General features: G+C 53.4%; 1 protein-coding gene across 1 annotated transcript in view; it reads right to left on the bottom strand.

Annotated features, from left to right (window-relative positions):
* Window positions 1–15,121: 15,121 nt before the first annotated feature.
* LOC135897899 (membrane metallo-endopeptidase-like 1) overlaps window positions 15,122–16,131 on the bottom strand; it is a 79,144-nt gene continuing 78,134 nt past the window's right edge. The window contains exon 5 of the mRNA XM_065426583.2: window positions 15,122–15,451. Coding sequence (XP_065282655.1) covers window positions 15,152–15,451 — 300 coding nt within the window. The 3' untranslated portion in view covers window positions 15,122–15,151. The remainder of the gene's footprint in view (window positions 15,452–16,131) is intronic.

Raw genomic sequence — 16,131 nt, 5'->3', positions numbered from 1 at the left:
GCCATACGTGCGTATTTTGCCATTCCTCGAAGTCAGCCCGCCTGATCCTATGTATCCACACTTTTCTTTGTGCTATGCGCTCGCCGGATGGTTTTGCCGTCGCAGTGTAGGTTGCGGCAACCGAAGGCGCAGTAGCACGGCATTTACATTTAAGTTCTCGTCCCTAACACACTCGATCAGTCCGTATGTGTGTACTGTCGTCGCGCAGGGCCAACTATGGCGGTCGGAACGCGTCAGAAAGATAAAATATACAAAAAGCTCGGCGCCTGCTTCCGCGCTGGAAAGAAAAAATATACAAGAGCGCGGCGCCTGCTCTGACGTGACACAGATTGGCCAATAGGGGAGCGGAGGCTGGGGCGACGGGAGGCGCGAAGGAGGAAACGTCGAGGAGAGCGGGGTGGCGGAAAGATCTAAGAATGGCGCTACTTTCCGAAAATTGAGAGGTATTAGCGCGGCCTAAATCCCTTTAAACTTCGTGAAGTAGCGGCACGCTTTGAAGAATGCCGCCTCCTCTTCGCGCGCTCTGGCCGAAGCCGACGCCGCGTGGCTATTGGCCAAATAACATCACGTGGCCCCTCGCGCCGTGATTCACCGCCATTTTTGCTCGAGAAGCGTGAGAAGAAGACGACGACGCTCGAGCCATTGCTGCCGGTGCTAGTTTTCCGTAGTTTTTGGGCTTTTTGACCCGTTCAACCCTACTGGACCACCACAATTTTGGCTGGGATCGACGCCGGAAGTGAAAAGGACCACGAGGACCCCAAATTCAAACCGGTGGGTCCAATATTCTGGATTTTATCGGCATTTGAATTTGCCATGTGGCCAACCGGGTAGTAAGCCTAACAAAACCCAGAGCAATAGCGGGAATCCGCGGCCTCCCCGGCCTCGGCCCGAGGTAGAGAAGACCCGGAGCGATGTCCCAAGCAAGCAATCCCATCTACGACCGACCCTCAGTGACAGGCCCGACAAGAGTTTCAGCCGAATCGCAAGAAAACATGGAGGAAGACCTCCAAGACACCACCGAGGCGGCTCCCGAGCAGCAGCTAGTCCGCGGTGGACCCGCGGCGGCAGGCAGCCACCAAGCCCTAGACAGCAGCACCCCATCGACACAAAGCTCAGAAGTAAGCAACAATGGCGGAACCGACACAGATTGGGAAATCGCCATGTCAAAAAGGCAGAAACGACGCCAACGCAGCGATAACAAGCAGCAAGTTTTGGCAGGAACGTCGGGGAATGAAAATTCCCCAGGCGCGGCGAAGGTCACAAATGGTGCGTCAACTGCGCCGGAGAAGAAGAGAGAAGGAGGAGGAGCGCCGAGGAGGAGACTGCCGCCGCTCCCCAGAGACGACCTTAAGATAGTCCTTCGGCCGAGGGGACTAGCTGTTAAAAGCCTGCAGACGCACCAGGTGGCGCGAGCGGTGGTTGCTGCCACCCAGCAAGGATGTAAGGCGGAAGACCTCATCATCCGACTGCGCAACGGATCAAATATCATCATCAGCAGCACCGACAACGAAGAGGCGGCCCAGACGATCAGGCGCATCACGCAGCTGAGCTTCGGGGGCAAGAACTACGCCGTCAACGCCCACGTGGCGGCGCCGGAAGGCACGTTGCGCGGGGTCATCCACGGCGTGGACCAGGGGACCTCGCCGGAAGAACTCAAGACCAACCTCAGAGTCCGCACGCAAGGCGTGAAGGTCCTTGCAGCCAGAATGCTTGGGAGATCCAGCACGGCCGTCATCACCTTCGACGGACCCATCCTCCCGAAGCAGGTGCTGTACTACGGTGGGGAGATGTGGTGCTACCCGTATCGGCCAACGAGGCAGGTGTGCTACGCCTGCGGCCAACAGGGGCACCGAATGGACGTCTGCCCGAACCCGGAAACCAGGACCTGCAGGCAATGCGGCTGCCAAAACCCGGAGGAGGTGCACCAGTGCACGCCCAAGTGCCTGCTATGCGGCGGCGACCACGCGGTGGGTACGAGAGACTGCAAACAACGCCTCAAGTCAGCGAGCGAGCTGCGATGGGGCACCCAGCAGCAGCTACGGCGCAGCAGAAGCCGAAGCCGAGGAAGAAGACCACGATGGTTCCGGGACGAGAGCCAGGGCCCGGGCCGGGGCGGATCGCGGAGCCGCAGCCGCGGCAGGAGCCGAAGCCGAAGCCGAGGGTCCGTCCGGGACGAGTCATACCCACCCCTGGGCAACACCGACAAGAAGCAGCTGCAGCAGAAACAGCAGCAAAAGAAGAGCGGCGAAGGAGTTAAGGTGAGCTGGGGAGACGGCCCTCCCAAATCGCTTTTTGCACCGCACTCGAACAACACACAAACAACACAAGACAGACAACTAATTGAAGAAATCAAAAGTCTCAGGCGCGAACTCGAGCAAAGTCGCGAGGAATCGAGACAATTAAAAAAACAGCTAAACGACTTAATCAGGGAAAAACAAGAAATGAGGGCAGGTTACACATCGACCAGCACACCTTCTCCGCCACCCCAGACCATGGAGCTGGCACAACAAAACAACGAGAAGAGGAACCCCATTGACGACCTCCGAAGTCTCATAATGAATCTACAGAGCCAGATGCAAAGTCAAATGCAACAGATGCAAAGCGACATACAGCAAACACAACAAAAGTTTGCCCTGCAAGAGCAGAGTTTCCGAAATTACGTAAAGAATCAGAATACGCAAAGAACCACCAACGACGCCAGAGACAGACTATACAACGAACGTAGGTTCGGCGCAGAAACCCCCAACGCAACCAACAATAATCAGACATGGCAGAACGGAAACAACAACACTTAGAAATCTGGCAATGGAACTGCAGGGGGTACAAGCGCAAGCAGGGCCTCCTACAGCAATTCATATACACCAGAGGAACCCCACCAGATGTAATCATGTTGCAAGAAACAAACAGCACCCCAACGCTCAGGGGCTACACATGTCAAGAGAGCGGCCGCACCGCGACCCTCATAAGCAAACAAATAGTAGCCATAGCACACAGAGAGATAGAGGATACCCAAATAGAGCACGTAATCACGGAGATAATTCCCAAAAAGAAAAGAAAAGCCAAGAGCACCTACATCGTAAATCTATATAGCCCACCCCGACAAACAAAGGGGAACTTTATTAGGCTCTTTGCGGAGGCGAAAAAGTTAGCGGGGCAGAATACTCTAATCATTGCGGGCGACTTTAACGCCAAGAGTCCGAGATGGGGCTATACTAACGAGGACAAAAAGGGGCGCGGCATCTGCACGGCGGCAGAGAACGTAGGGTGCGAGCTGCTAACCGACGAGAACCAACCGACCAGGCAGGGGAATAGCGTCAGTCCAGACACGAGCCCCGATCTAACCTTTATCAGGGGCGCCAAACAAGCGGAATGGGAAAACCTGCTCGAGAACCTTGGGAGCGACCATCACATAATAAGGATCAGCACGGTGGCGGACAACGTCCGGAGGAAGATTGGCACGGCTCGGCTGACGGACTGGGACGCCTTTAGAGCGCACTGCAAGCAGATCGAAGGCAGCATCGTTTCGGCGGAAGAGTGGAGCCAACAACTCAGGCGAATCCAAGACCTATACACAAAGGAAGTAGACAGGACGGAACAGACGCCGGAGGTGGACAAGCGGCTCCTCAGGCTATGGGAGGCGAGACGCGGGCTCACCAAGAGGTGGAAGCGCCAGAAACTCAACAGAAAGCTAAAAAAGAAAATTGCGGACATCACCAAGAAAACAGAGGAGTACGCGACGCAGCTGGCCAGACAGGGGTGGCAGCAATTTAGCAATTCGCTAAACGGCACCCTCAGTACGGCCAGAACGTGGCAGATCCTCAAGGCCCTATGGACCCGAGCAAAAACAAATCCGAAGGCAGCAAGTCGATACAGAGGCTAGTCCACCAGTACGAAGGCACAGACGAGCAACTCCTTGAGGAAGTCCGGGTCAAATGCTACGGCAAAGAGCAGGTCGAGAGCTACAAGGAAGAATACCGCGGCGAAGAAAACCCTACTACGGACCGACCCATCATGAGAGAAGAGGTCGTCGAGGCGATAAGATCGGCCACCAAGAACACGGCGGCGGGGGCGGACAAAATCCGGAACTCGCTAATCAGAAATGTCGGCGACGAGGCCATCGACCAACTGACGGCCTACCTCAACAAGCTCTGGCAAGAAGGAAGAGTTCCGGCGGAGTGGAAACACGCCGTCGTTGTAATGATTCAGAAGCCAGGGAAGAAACTCCAAATAGAAAATCTCAGGCCGATATCCCTAACGTCGTGCCTGGGCAAGCTGTACGAGAAAGTGATCACGAAGAGAATCCAGTCCCACTTGGAAAACGAGCGATGGTACCCGGACAGCATGTACGGTTTCAGAGCCAACCTCTCAACGCAAGACGTGCTGCTCCAACTCAAGGAGGAAGTGCTCGAGACGATGCCGAAAACGGGCGAAAACGTCGTCATGGCCCTCGACATAAAGGGGGCCTTCGACAACGTGAGCCACGCGGCCATCATGGAGGGCATCAACAACACCAACTGCGGGAAGAGAGTGCACGATTACGTCAGGGACTTCCTGAGCAACAGAACGGCGACGGTGGGGCTGGGCGAGCTGAGAAGCAACGTCTTCCCCACGCCGTGCAAGGGCACACCCCAAGGATCTGTCATATCGCCCGTCCTCTTCAACGTGGCAATGATTGGCCTCGCAAGAAAACTTAAGGAGATCCGAGGCATCCAGCACGCGATATACGCCGACGACGTCACAATCTGGGTCACCCAAGGATCCCTCGGAGAGAAGCAAGAAAAACTGCAGGAAGCGGCGACCTGCGTGGAAAACTACACCAGAGAAAGGGGACTGCGATGCTCCACGGAGAAGTCGGAGCTCCTCAGGGTCGGCAAGCACCCAACGCAAGCGACACTGGAGGTGACCCTCGAGGGACACAACATCCCGGAGAAGAACATGATTAGGATCCTGGGCATGTGGCTACAAGGCAGCCGGAAGTGCAGCCACACCATTAGCCTGCTGAGCAAGGCGGCGGAACAGGTGGGCCGCATGATCAATAGGGTGTCCCAAAAGAGATTCGGAATGAAAGAAGAAGACACTCTGAAGCTAGTCAACAGCCTAATTGTCAGCCGAGTCACGTACTCCCTGCCGTACCACGTGACGACCAAGGCAGAAAGAGAGCAAGCAGACACCATCCTCAGGAAGGCGTACAAGACGGCTCTGTGTCTACCGAGAAACACGTCGAACGAGAAGTTGCTCCAGCTGGGCATCAGCAACACCTTCAGCGAGCTCGCCGAGGCTCTGCTGGGTACGCAAACCGCGAGACTCAGAGGCAACCCTACGGGACGAGCGCTCCTGAGGAGGTTGGGTCTGGATACGAGCGGACTGGCAGACAGATACGCGGACGTACCGGACCACCTCAGAAAAACCATTAATGTGGGACCACTGCCAAAAAATATGGATCCCAACTTACACGAAAACAGGCGAAAAGCTAGGGCCGAATATGTTGAGAGAACGCTAGCCCAGCTAGACAATACAGTATACACGGACGCCGCCGTATATCCACACGGAAGAGAACGCGTAGCCGCGACGGTAGTGGTTAATAGGGAAGGAAACCCCATCACGTATGCCACAGCAAAGGTCGCTGGCACAGCGGAGGCCGAGGAGATTGCCGTAGCGCTGGCGGCAGCGGAAGGTTATAGAACAGGCCGATCTCTGACGGACTCAAAAGAGGTGTGCAGAAACTACACGAGAGGCAGAATCAGCAAAACTGCCCTCAGAATACTCAGCGGAGCCACCTCCGCCGAGAAGGAAAAGCCCCGACACAAACTAATCTGGATCCCGGGTCACGTAGGCATAGTGGGGAACGAAAGGGCAGACAGCCTAGCTCGAGGTGAAGCGTTCCGAGCTGGGTGGTCGAATGCCCCGGAGACCCACCTACAGGCTTGCGAGGGGGGATACGCAGAGACCCTGAACTTACATAGAGGAACTAGAATTAGATATCCGCCACCACACAAAGACCTCTCAAAGGAGGAAGCGACCAGCTGGCGCAGACTACAGACAAACTCCTTCCCCAACTTACACGTGCTCAATAAGATGTTTCCGACACAATACAGGGCCACCTGCCCTTGGTGCGGTGCCAAACGTACACTTTACCACATCACCTGGGAGTGCGAACGCAACAAAGCATTCCACAAACACGAACACCCGAGTGCGGAGCAATGGGAGAGTCGGCTCACCAGCAGCGAGCTCACGGCCCAAAGGGCCCTAGTGCAGCACGCGAGCGATGCAGCGCGACTCAGTGGAGCCCTGGAATAGGGGCCCACCCTTGCTGAAGAGAAGTCTCCAGTCGCCAGCGCCAAGAAGATGAAGACGACGGAGACCTCATAACCGCGAAACTCTCGAAAGACTCAAAAGTTTTCCCTCCCTCCCTCCTCGAGAAGCGTCTGCAGAGTGGCGAGGAGCGCATGCCGGCGCCGTTGCTGCGCTCGAGTGTTGTAGGTAGCGCCATGGTCGAGGAGGAAGCGTGAAAGAGAGGAGAAACGAGGAGGAGGAGAATGTCGCTATACTTCACGAAGAGACGGCCAACTCGGCCAACACTTCTGCAGCGCGACGGTCGGGTTTGGTCGAACTCGGGAGGAACGTGAACGCTCGCTTTGGTGGCACGAAATTATGGGGCAAAATTTGGGATTTCCAGTTGAGTGACTTGCATGGAAATTGTGATAGGAGGCCTGGTGGGTTAGCAGCTAATTCCGGGCGTTTGAACGCTGAGCGGTATTGTGTTGCCGGGTCGACTCTTCTGTGCCAGTTGTTGTGAGATGGTTGAAGGCATTCCAAGTACGCAGGGATTGCAGAGAGCAAAGCCGTCATCTTGCTCGCCAGCCATTCTCTTCCTGCCCAGCGGTTGCCAGCACTGGCCAGGCGAGATTTTCCGGGCCATGGAGGAGCTGTTAGGAATGGCCGTACGGGGTGGCAACGTGCCGGCTTTCAGCCCGCTGCGCGTGTTCCAAGCCCCCCAGACGAGGCGCCTTCTGAGAACTACGGATGACCGGCGGCCACGTGGCGCGCGGTCAGCTCTGGAATGTGGTGCGCCGCCGCGCCACCCGAGACGGCGCACAGTTCTACAAAGCCCTCTGACGTCAACACCGAGAGCTGTGCGGCACTGAGAGCTGTGTGTGTGTGCAACACGAACATTTCCGTCCACGGGGCCCTCGAACGTGTTAGCCTTTGTGTGTGTAGGCGCGAACGTGTTAGCCTTTGTGTGTGTGGGCTGTACTGCGGGGCGGCGGCAAGTTTACAATGAATGGACGAACGTTTCCGACCACTCGCACTCCGTCCACGCCGAGCGATGACGTCGAACTATGACGTCAAGCGGAGAGCTTATAAGCAGCGTTTGCCGACTGCTTGTGTCGTGCTCGTGTCGTACTTGTCGTAAGGAGCTGAGTGCTCGATGTTATGCCAAAATGTAGTAGTGAGCTGTGTGCTCGAATGCTGTTTGCTGAATGTTAATTTTGCGGGCTCCAATGGGAGTCGCGCTAGACTGCCGATGTATGTCTTGTCTTAAAATATGTTAATCCTGTAAATAAATCCTGTTAACCGAGTTCCTCATCTACGACCTTCGACAATTCAAATGGTGGCAGCGGCGAGGTAGTCCGACGACTCCTACATCTGCTTGACAGCCGTAGGAACGTCCGACAACTCTGACAATGCATAGGTATCTGCCAGTAGCCGGAACGCAGATCGATGCTGCAGAACTCGGCACCCTGTAGGGAATCCAAGGCATTGTCTATTCACGGCATAGGGTATACATCCTTGCGTGTGATCTTGTTAAGTGCTCGGTAGTCGACACAAAATTGAACAGAGCCGTCTTTTTTTTCGAACCAAAACAACGGGGGAAGACCAAGGGCTAGCAGAGGGGCGTATTATGTTCCGTTGAAGCATGTCGGTGACGTTCTCGTCAATGACTTTCCTCTCGGCTAACGATACGCGATATAGTCTAGGGCGCCCGATGGATGTACCATATGTCTTTATCCGATGCGTCGTAATCGAAGTCTTTCCCAACGAAGCTGAGTGCGCGTCAAACGAAGCTTCATGTTTTGGGAGCATAGCAAGCAATTTTTGTGACTGCGAGTCACAACAATTGCAGCGAGTAGCGTAGATCCATCATAGAGGGTCGTAACTTTCCGAAGTCGCGAACACAATTCCCGGTGAATAACTGAAACACTAGCACCAGTGTCTATCAAAGATTCTACTTGTACACCTTCTACTACAACCAATATCATATTGCACGGACGCGATGGAGGAATTTCTGTCCTGTAGTTCGATGCAACTTTTCCTACAAAAGCTGCATAATTCAGTTTTCCGGACGACGCTCGGCGGATTGAGAAGCAGGTCTCAGTGGGGACGTAGAGCGGCGAAGTGGTGACGGGGAGCGGCATCTCGCAGGACGGTACGTCTGAGCCGTCTCGGATGCTACAGTATAGGCGATGGAGAGCGGCCGCGCGGTGGACCATAATGACGGCGTTGGTCATGAAAGCTCCCTAGACGTTGGAAAGTAGCTCCGGGCGAAAAGTCATCCCGTTCGTATGCGTCATATCCGCGACGCTCGTCTTGCTGGCGCTTGCGGCAAAAGCGTGCTATGTGGCCACGACAGCCGCAGTAGTAGCAGATGGGACGAGGAGGACGCATCTGCGGATAGCTGCATGGTTTGGGTAGGTGCGCTGGTAGTCATGGACAGTGGCGTAGCTAGGTCGTCTGGCACCCGGGGCCCATAGGTCTTCTGTCACCCCCCTCCCCGGGTGTAGCCGGCGGAAAGAGGGGTGTCTTCAGACGTATATGACACCCCCCCCTCGCCCTCACTGGCCCCTTGCACCCGGGGCCCACGGCCCCCCGGCCCCCCCTGTTGCTACGCCACTGGTCATGGAAGCCATGTGGGCCGGTGTTGGTTTTGGAGGCATCGGTGGAACGATGACTGGATTATTTGCAGCTACTTGTGCGTACGTTGGATGGGGCCGTAGGGGCTAGAGGGTCCGTGTACGCTGCACCAGCCATGGATGCCGATTCCTACTTGATAACGTCTCGCAGATTGGTAGCCGAGGCATGAGAAGGCATAGGCCCTGCGGCTAAGCCAAGATACTGTAGCTCTCCTCGAATTATTGCGCGTATCATTGCTCGTAACGCAGGGTCGTCGGCGGTATATAGTGTTTGCAGCGGTGTCTGGCTGCAGTCGTACTGATTCGAGCTCGTCAAGGCGCTGGCAAGTAGCGACGATATCAGCCACGGTAGCGGGGTTCTTGATGGCCAAAGCATTGAAAGGAATAGCTCCGATGCCTTTGAGGATGTGGCGAACCCTGTCAGATTCGGTCATGGCCGTGTTCAAGTGTCGACAAAGAGCAAGCACATCCTCGATGTACGACGTATAAGATTCCCCGAGTTGTTGCTTACGGCTGTCGAGCGTCTTTTTTGCGAGGGCGGAACGAACAGCCGGTGGGCCGAAGATTTGGCGGAGCTGCTGTTGGAAAGCGCCCCAGTTCGTGAAATTAACCTCATGGTTGAAAAACCTAGTCTTCGCTACGCCTGTCAGATAAAAGGCGACGTGACGTAGCTTGGACGCATCGTCCCAACGGTTAGCCGCACTCACTCGGTCATAGTCGTCCAGCCAGTCCTAGACGTCTTCACCTCGAAGTCCAGCAAACAGATGGGGATCACGCTGGTGTCCACTGACAATCCAATACGGAGAGGCTGGGGTAGCCGAGACCGAGATGGTGGGAGTAGAAGTGCCAGTTGGCTCGTCCTGCGACATGCTAGCGGAGAGCTGACACAATCGGCGACCCGATCGAAGCTCCAGGAGGTTGAGCGGGGAGTCAGAGGACGGAGGACCGAAGAGCACACTCCACCACTTGTGACGCAGCAGTTACCACGACGTTTATTCCGCGTCAAAGATGCGGCGAACCGACCGCGCCCACAGCACGGATCCCACTCGAGAGCCAGCCCCACAAGCGATGATGAAGAGGAACCCCATATGAACCCCACATGATGATGATCATGCACAGATGACAAAGAATAGCTTATAAATTCCCACAATATATAGAAATACCACGGTCGAGACGACGCTTTATTCCAAGAAAAAATGGCGCCGATGCAAAAATGTACACGAACCGATGATTGATGATGACTTTGTACAGATGAAGATAAAGCCCGCGTAAATGCTTACACTAATTTCCCCCGTGGACGGAAGCGGCCAGCCTGGCTGCACATTAGACAGGGGAACGGAGATGAGAGGCTTCAGGCGGGAAACGTGCATGATCTCTGTTCCGCAGCAGCGTCGGTCATTTGGGGCATCAACAGGTGTAACGCGATAGTTCACCGGCGAGGTCTGCTCTATGACATTGTAGGGGCCAATATATCAAGACTCAAGCTTCTCACATAAACCGGGTGTTCGTGCGGGTGTCCGTAAGAGCACAGCGTCACCAGGGCGGGAGGAAACGACGCGGTGAGAGGCATCGTACCGATGTTTGCGATCGTCTTGGCTGGCTTCAGTGTTCATACGGGCACGACGACGACAGCTTTTCTGGATGGTTGGATGGATGGATGGAAGGTAGGAGCGTCCCCTTTGAAACGGGGTGATCGCAGATGCCACCATGCTCAGCTTTTTATTTTTGTTTACTTGTGTTGTGTGTTATTAGAACTCACCATTTCCTTTAAATACGTCTTCCTACCCTTTTCACCTTATGTCACCTCTCTGCTTTTGAGCCACCAATCCTCCTATCGCCTTTTGCTAATTTCCACCGCATATTTATTTAAATGACTATTGCTATCTCTGAACCTTAGGGCCTCAGAAAGCGTGACTGTGCCCGCATCGACATCGGGATGGATACCATCGCATTTTAGTATGAGGTGTTCTATTGTTTCTACGCATTTACCACACACAGTACATGTGTCTTCTTCTTCGTTAAATTTCTTTTTATAGCTCCGCGTTCTAAGACATCCTGATTTAGCTTCAAAGAGTAGGGCACTGCCTCTTGAGTTTTCATAAATCGCTTCCTTCCTGATCTGCTGTTTCCAGTATCCGTATAGTTCCACACTATGCTTCTTTTCCATTGAATTTATCCAATTTTTACCTTCGACGTTTTTAACCTGTCGTTTAATGCTCTGTCTTTCTTCGTCCTCGTGTTTGGCATACTTACTGGTTAGCTTGCTAGTTCTTTTCCGCCATTGTGAGTCAACGCTCTTTCTGTATAGGTATTTAAATACCTTAGCTGCCCGCCTGTTATCATGCAATTTCTTCAGGCGTTTTTCGTATAGGATTTTACTCTGAGCTTCCCGTGCTTCGAACGATGCCCAGCCCATATCCCCCTGTACTGCTTCGTTTGTGGTTTCCCGTGGGCACCTAGTCCTAATCTTCCCCGAGGCAAGCAAATGCTGAGTGTAAACTATGTGAAATATGTACTTATAGTGGGCTGTCTGTATAACCAAATGGGGCGTAGCAGCATGAAGCCTCAATGCAGCGATCGCATGGGTTCGCGGCGACCGACTGCGCGTCTGCATGCATGAACGCGCATAATGTTTTGCTTTTGCTGTGAGCGCGTTTTAGCACCGTGCCGTGAGCTTTAGGCCGCAGCATATGAGCATTTGACAGTACTCTAGCAACCATTGTTTTGAGGACGCTATCAGGACTCTTCAAAAATAATTTCGTTATAGACTTCGACGCCTACGGCGACTGTGATGTGCCGTCGCCACGATTCAATATTATGCGAAGCATACTAGCCGCACAACCACGCTCTTCCTTGCAGCGCCGCGCGCGGCCGCGTAGCTACCATATGACGTCATAACAGCTGCAAAAGCGGAGGCTCAACTCGTGCGCTCGCTTGCGGCCGCGTAGCTACATAGCCGGGTCTCAGCTCGTGCGCTCGCCTGCATGAGTTGTTTCTTCGTCTAGCCGAACCAAATATAGCCAAGCAACAGCAGTTCACCAGGCTAAACAGTGCTTCAACAACTAAAATAAAGGCTAGTATGCTTCGCATCCTGGGCTTAACCTTAGCTAAGCCACAGCCATTTTTTTTCTGTCTTCTAAATTCTTGGACATTTTAATATTATTTCTCAAGTTGCGTCGCACCGTATGTTTAACGGTCTTCTCAAGCGTGCGATTTCCCGCCGCTTCTTTTTCGTAATCTAGTGCATTAATTCATAACACAATCATGAACATATGGCATGCCTTTTTTTTTAATGTGCATAGTACCGCTCTCTTTCCGTTCCATTGAACTTGTCAGTATCTGGCATCAACAAGTTCATAGACCAAAGCGTCACGACATTAGCCGGGCAGCGGGCGCGGGCGAGCGTCTCAGTGCGCGTTTTCTGCTACTCACCGAACATCGCGCAATCCCGGCGCCGTAGCACAAATATTCCTCGCGACTGTGCTTGCTGTATACCCGAGTTGTAGCCGATGGCTGTCTGCCGGTTCTAAGTTTCACCAGCCAAGCTTCACGCAGCTCCTTGCCCTGCGGCTACGTGTGAATAAGGCTGACACAGGGCTCTGTTGCGTACGTCCGGCACTGCGTCACCGAGCAGTATCCTACCATATATCATTTACTCTGGCCGTGCTCGCAAGCTCACATAAACTCTGAACACGACAAGCGCAAGTTTGAAAAGCAATCCGGAGCGAAGAACTCACTCCCCAACTCTGGGCCGTTCAGCAGGTCCACGACGCCGCCAGGAAACTCAACCTCCCGGTTCCGTCGTGGGAGACGCCCACTCCATGAGAGCCCAAAACTCTCGTGGCCTGCAGGACCTGAATAAAGTTGGTTTCCTTCCTTCCTACCATGCTGCACGCCTCCAAAAGCAGCCACTACCTATTATAGTACTTTCAGATGTTGTCAAGCAGGCACCCAAGGCGGTAAAGCCTCACCACTTAATCAGAACCGCGGCGCAGGGTGGGACTTTAAACGTTCGTTTTCAGCGCGCTTGGGCGCTTCCGAAGCAGCCGACACGGCCGCTGTTTCCACGTGATCCCTCATGCATCGTCACGCCGACGGTGGCGCCAGCTTTTCCAGTGGTGGAGCTCGCCCCCAATAGCCAAGCCCGCTTTGAGCCCAGCATGTTCATTAAGCGGGGCGTCTAAGGACGCGTGCTTCTGTATACTTTCACAGCGCGGCGACTTGCCCACGTGTTACGTGCGCGGGGCAGGGGCCCACTCCCCTACGCGTCCGATTGGCAGCCGCTTGTGTTTTCTGCATGTTTTTGAGTGGCCATAACGCCCGTTGGAAGAGTTGTAGGTCGCAGGGAGGAACTTGGGAGGAACTAGGCGTACAGGATTTATTTACATATTTTTACATTCATACAGGGGATAGATTCGACAGTCTAGCGTGGCTCCCAAATGGAGCACGCAAGACGAAGCATACAGCATACGCGCACGAAGCTCCAAACACGCAGCACACTGCTCACGAGCACACGGCTCACAAGCACGAGCACACAGCTCACGAGCACGAGCACACCCAGCAGCCGACAAACAGCTGCTTATAAACACTCCGTCCTCCCTAGATCCCTAGGTGAGGGAAAAACGGCAGTTCACCGCCGATTCGTAGCGTCCAACGTCATCGTGATTGACCCACCCTTTTGGAGGAGGAGGGCTCACACACACACGTACGCACTGGTTTCACTGCCCCCACAGAGATGAGAAGGTCTTCGCATAACTGTGTCTTGCCCAAAGGAGGCGCCTCTTATTCCCCGAGTTGACCCCCGCAGCGTGGCCGCCGTGGTTCTCCATTGTTTTGCGTCTTGAAAGGTGCGTGGTCCCTACGAAACGAGTCACCGCAGCGGGTGTTGAAGGCTTCTATGGTCTCTTCGGGGAAGCTCGCCACGCTCGCAGCTGCACTGGCTGAGAAAACTTTGCATGTCGGCACCTCTGCAGGCCGTTCTTAACACCATGTGGTGTCCAGTGATGATTCAAGGTGCGCACCGTGGGATCGCGGTGCGGATGCGAAGAATGCGGTCTTGTAAGGACGGCGGTCATATTCCGCTCACGGTCATAATTTGTCCACGCAGACAAATCTTGAGTGGAGTGATGTACGTGGTGTTGCGGCGCTGGGGTTGTCCCGAAGTCTCTGCTGGCTTGGGACGCCGCTGAAGTTCGAAACGACATACCAATATCGACCACGACTTATGTGTAGCGGCAGGGGTCCTCTCTTTTACGCGTCTGGGCGGCAACCGCTTGCATTTTCTTTTCATTTTTTAGTGGTAAGAAAAGACCGCGTGGTGTTGAGTGACGAGTTTGAAATGGCTAGGCACGCAGAACAAATCCTGCGTGCCCAGCGTTTCTCGCTCGTGCCGTGACTGACTACGTGAAAACGGGAAAGGGAACGTAGGTGTAGAAAGAGAGAAAACAGTTCTGTTTTCCAACAGCTGTACTTCTAAGAGTAAGCCCATCCCTGTGGCTTGTGGCCTACCAAACCTTATTGGCAACTGCATCTGTGGAACGGGCCAACGGCCTACCGCACGTCTTTCGTCTGTTTGAGCTATATTAAACGGGACAATACCGTGCCCCTCAGTCTGGGTTGAAATCAGGATTGCTTCTAGATTAGTGAGGCACCGTACAATGTACGTTAAAAGGTGTAGGGGCTGAAATCAGATTTAGTGATCGCACCGTACAGTAGTCTCAGCTCTAACAAACACTACGCCAGTTGAAGAGTGAGACGCTGCTTGCTCTATTGTTTAAGTTGTAATCAATTTGTATTGCATGTAATGTATTTACATGTAAACGTTTAGCTATAAATATTCGTCATCCATCTGGTGCACATCGCTTCCTGTCTGCGTTTGATCATCACTGCCGACCACCACACAAGAGACTTCCCGTTCCAAGGAAGAACGGAGAAGCAAGAACAAGAACCGACGCAAAAAACGTTAATAATACTTTTAGTGTTACAAAAATGAGCCGTAGCAACATAGAGGTGCCTTTGCAGTAGCCGTTTTTCTCGTTCGGCTTTTGCTCGAGAGTTAGTAACTCTACAAGGTCAGCCTGTCGCTTGAAAATCGCGTGCACGTGGTTGCGTCTCAAGAGCTCGTTGGAATTCCGCGGAGAAAGTCCAGCTACGAAAACGTGCGAAAGACAGCTATTCGCTACAAAACGAAAGAAAGGCTGCGACGAGGTAAATGCTACGGGAGCTTTAATCGACGCCGTCTACCAGAAGGCGCAGCGCCGCGCGGGCCGCATGGCCGATCCCTCGGCGCAGTGAAAGGCCTCCGCGAACTCCTCCATGTTCTTGAGCGGCACGTTGCAGCGGTCCCACCAGGGGGCGTAGCGCTTCGAGTATCCGGCACGATCGGCGGCGCACCACTTGACGCACGACGAGATGAAGAAGAGCTGCTCGGCGTCGTACGGCAGCTCCTTGAGCTTCTGCTTGTCGCCTAGGTTCGCGTAGGCGTTGTATGACGACCCCAGGCCGGCGAAGTCGGCCATGTTCTCCGAGTCGGCATCGCTCTGCAAAGCACCCGAACTCCTCATGCGCAAGCACTGAGTTTGAAGTACAAGATAACGCTGGGCGCGCTTGTATTTCATGCTGACGAAGAATGGCGTAAAGAAGAAAAACAAGGGCGAGAGAGAAACACGACCCGAGCGCAGACTAATAACTCGAGTTCCTTGTCAAAAACACGTGCGGGTGATCATTTTTAAGTCCTATGGCATTTTTGAAAATCACCAGCCAGCATTACTGTTGTCTTTAAGAGGGGGACTTTACTAAGAGAAATCAAAACGCGTATTCAACTAATTAACAAAAATCACGAATTAACTTCTTAATTATATTACGACACATATTGCAAATTACGAATTGTATCCATTGATCTTGCAGGATGTATTCACTTGAAATGAATACCTAGGTTGACACCAGTTTCGATATATTTCCCAAAGTGTGGGAGGAAATACATCCCCGTTACTTTAGGGGGGTTTATTGCATAAACGAGCGTTTTGTTAAAAAATTCAGTTGAATAGCCGTGCATGTTTACGGCAAGTATGATGGTGATTCTGGAAATTCATTCCAAGCGGGTACGCCTTGCGAACTCACCCGCTACAATTCATAAATTCTAATATGTGGGGTAAATTTAATTAAGAGCATAATTAGTATTTATTTTAAGTTAGTTTAATCGGTGTTCTGAGTTCTCGTG

Source organism: Dermacentor albipictus, chromosome 2 (assembly GCF_038994185.2).
Source record: "Dermacentor albipictus isolate Rhodes 1998 colony chromosome 2, USDA_Dalb.pri_finalv2, whole genome shotgun sequence".
NCBI classification, from domain to species: Eukaryota; Metazoa; Arthropoda; class Arachnida; order Ixodida; family Ixodidae; genus Dermacentor; species Dermacentor albipictus.
This window is presented reverse-complemented; position numbering and strand designations above follow the sequence as displayed.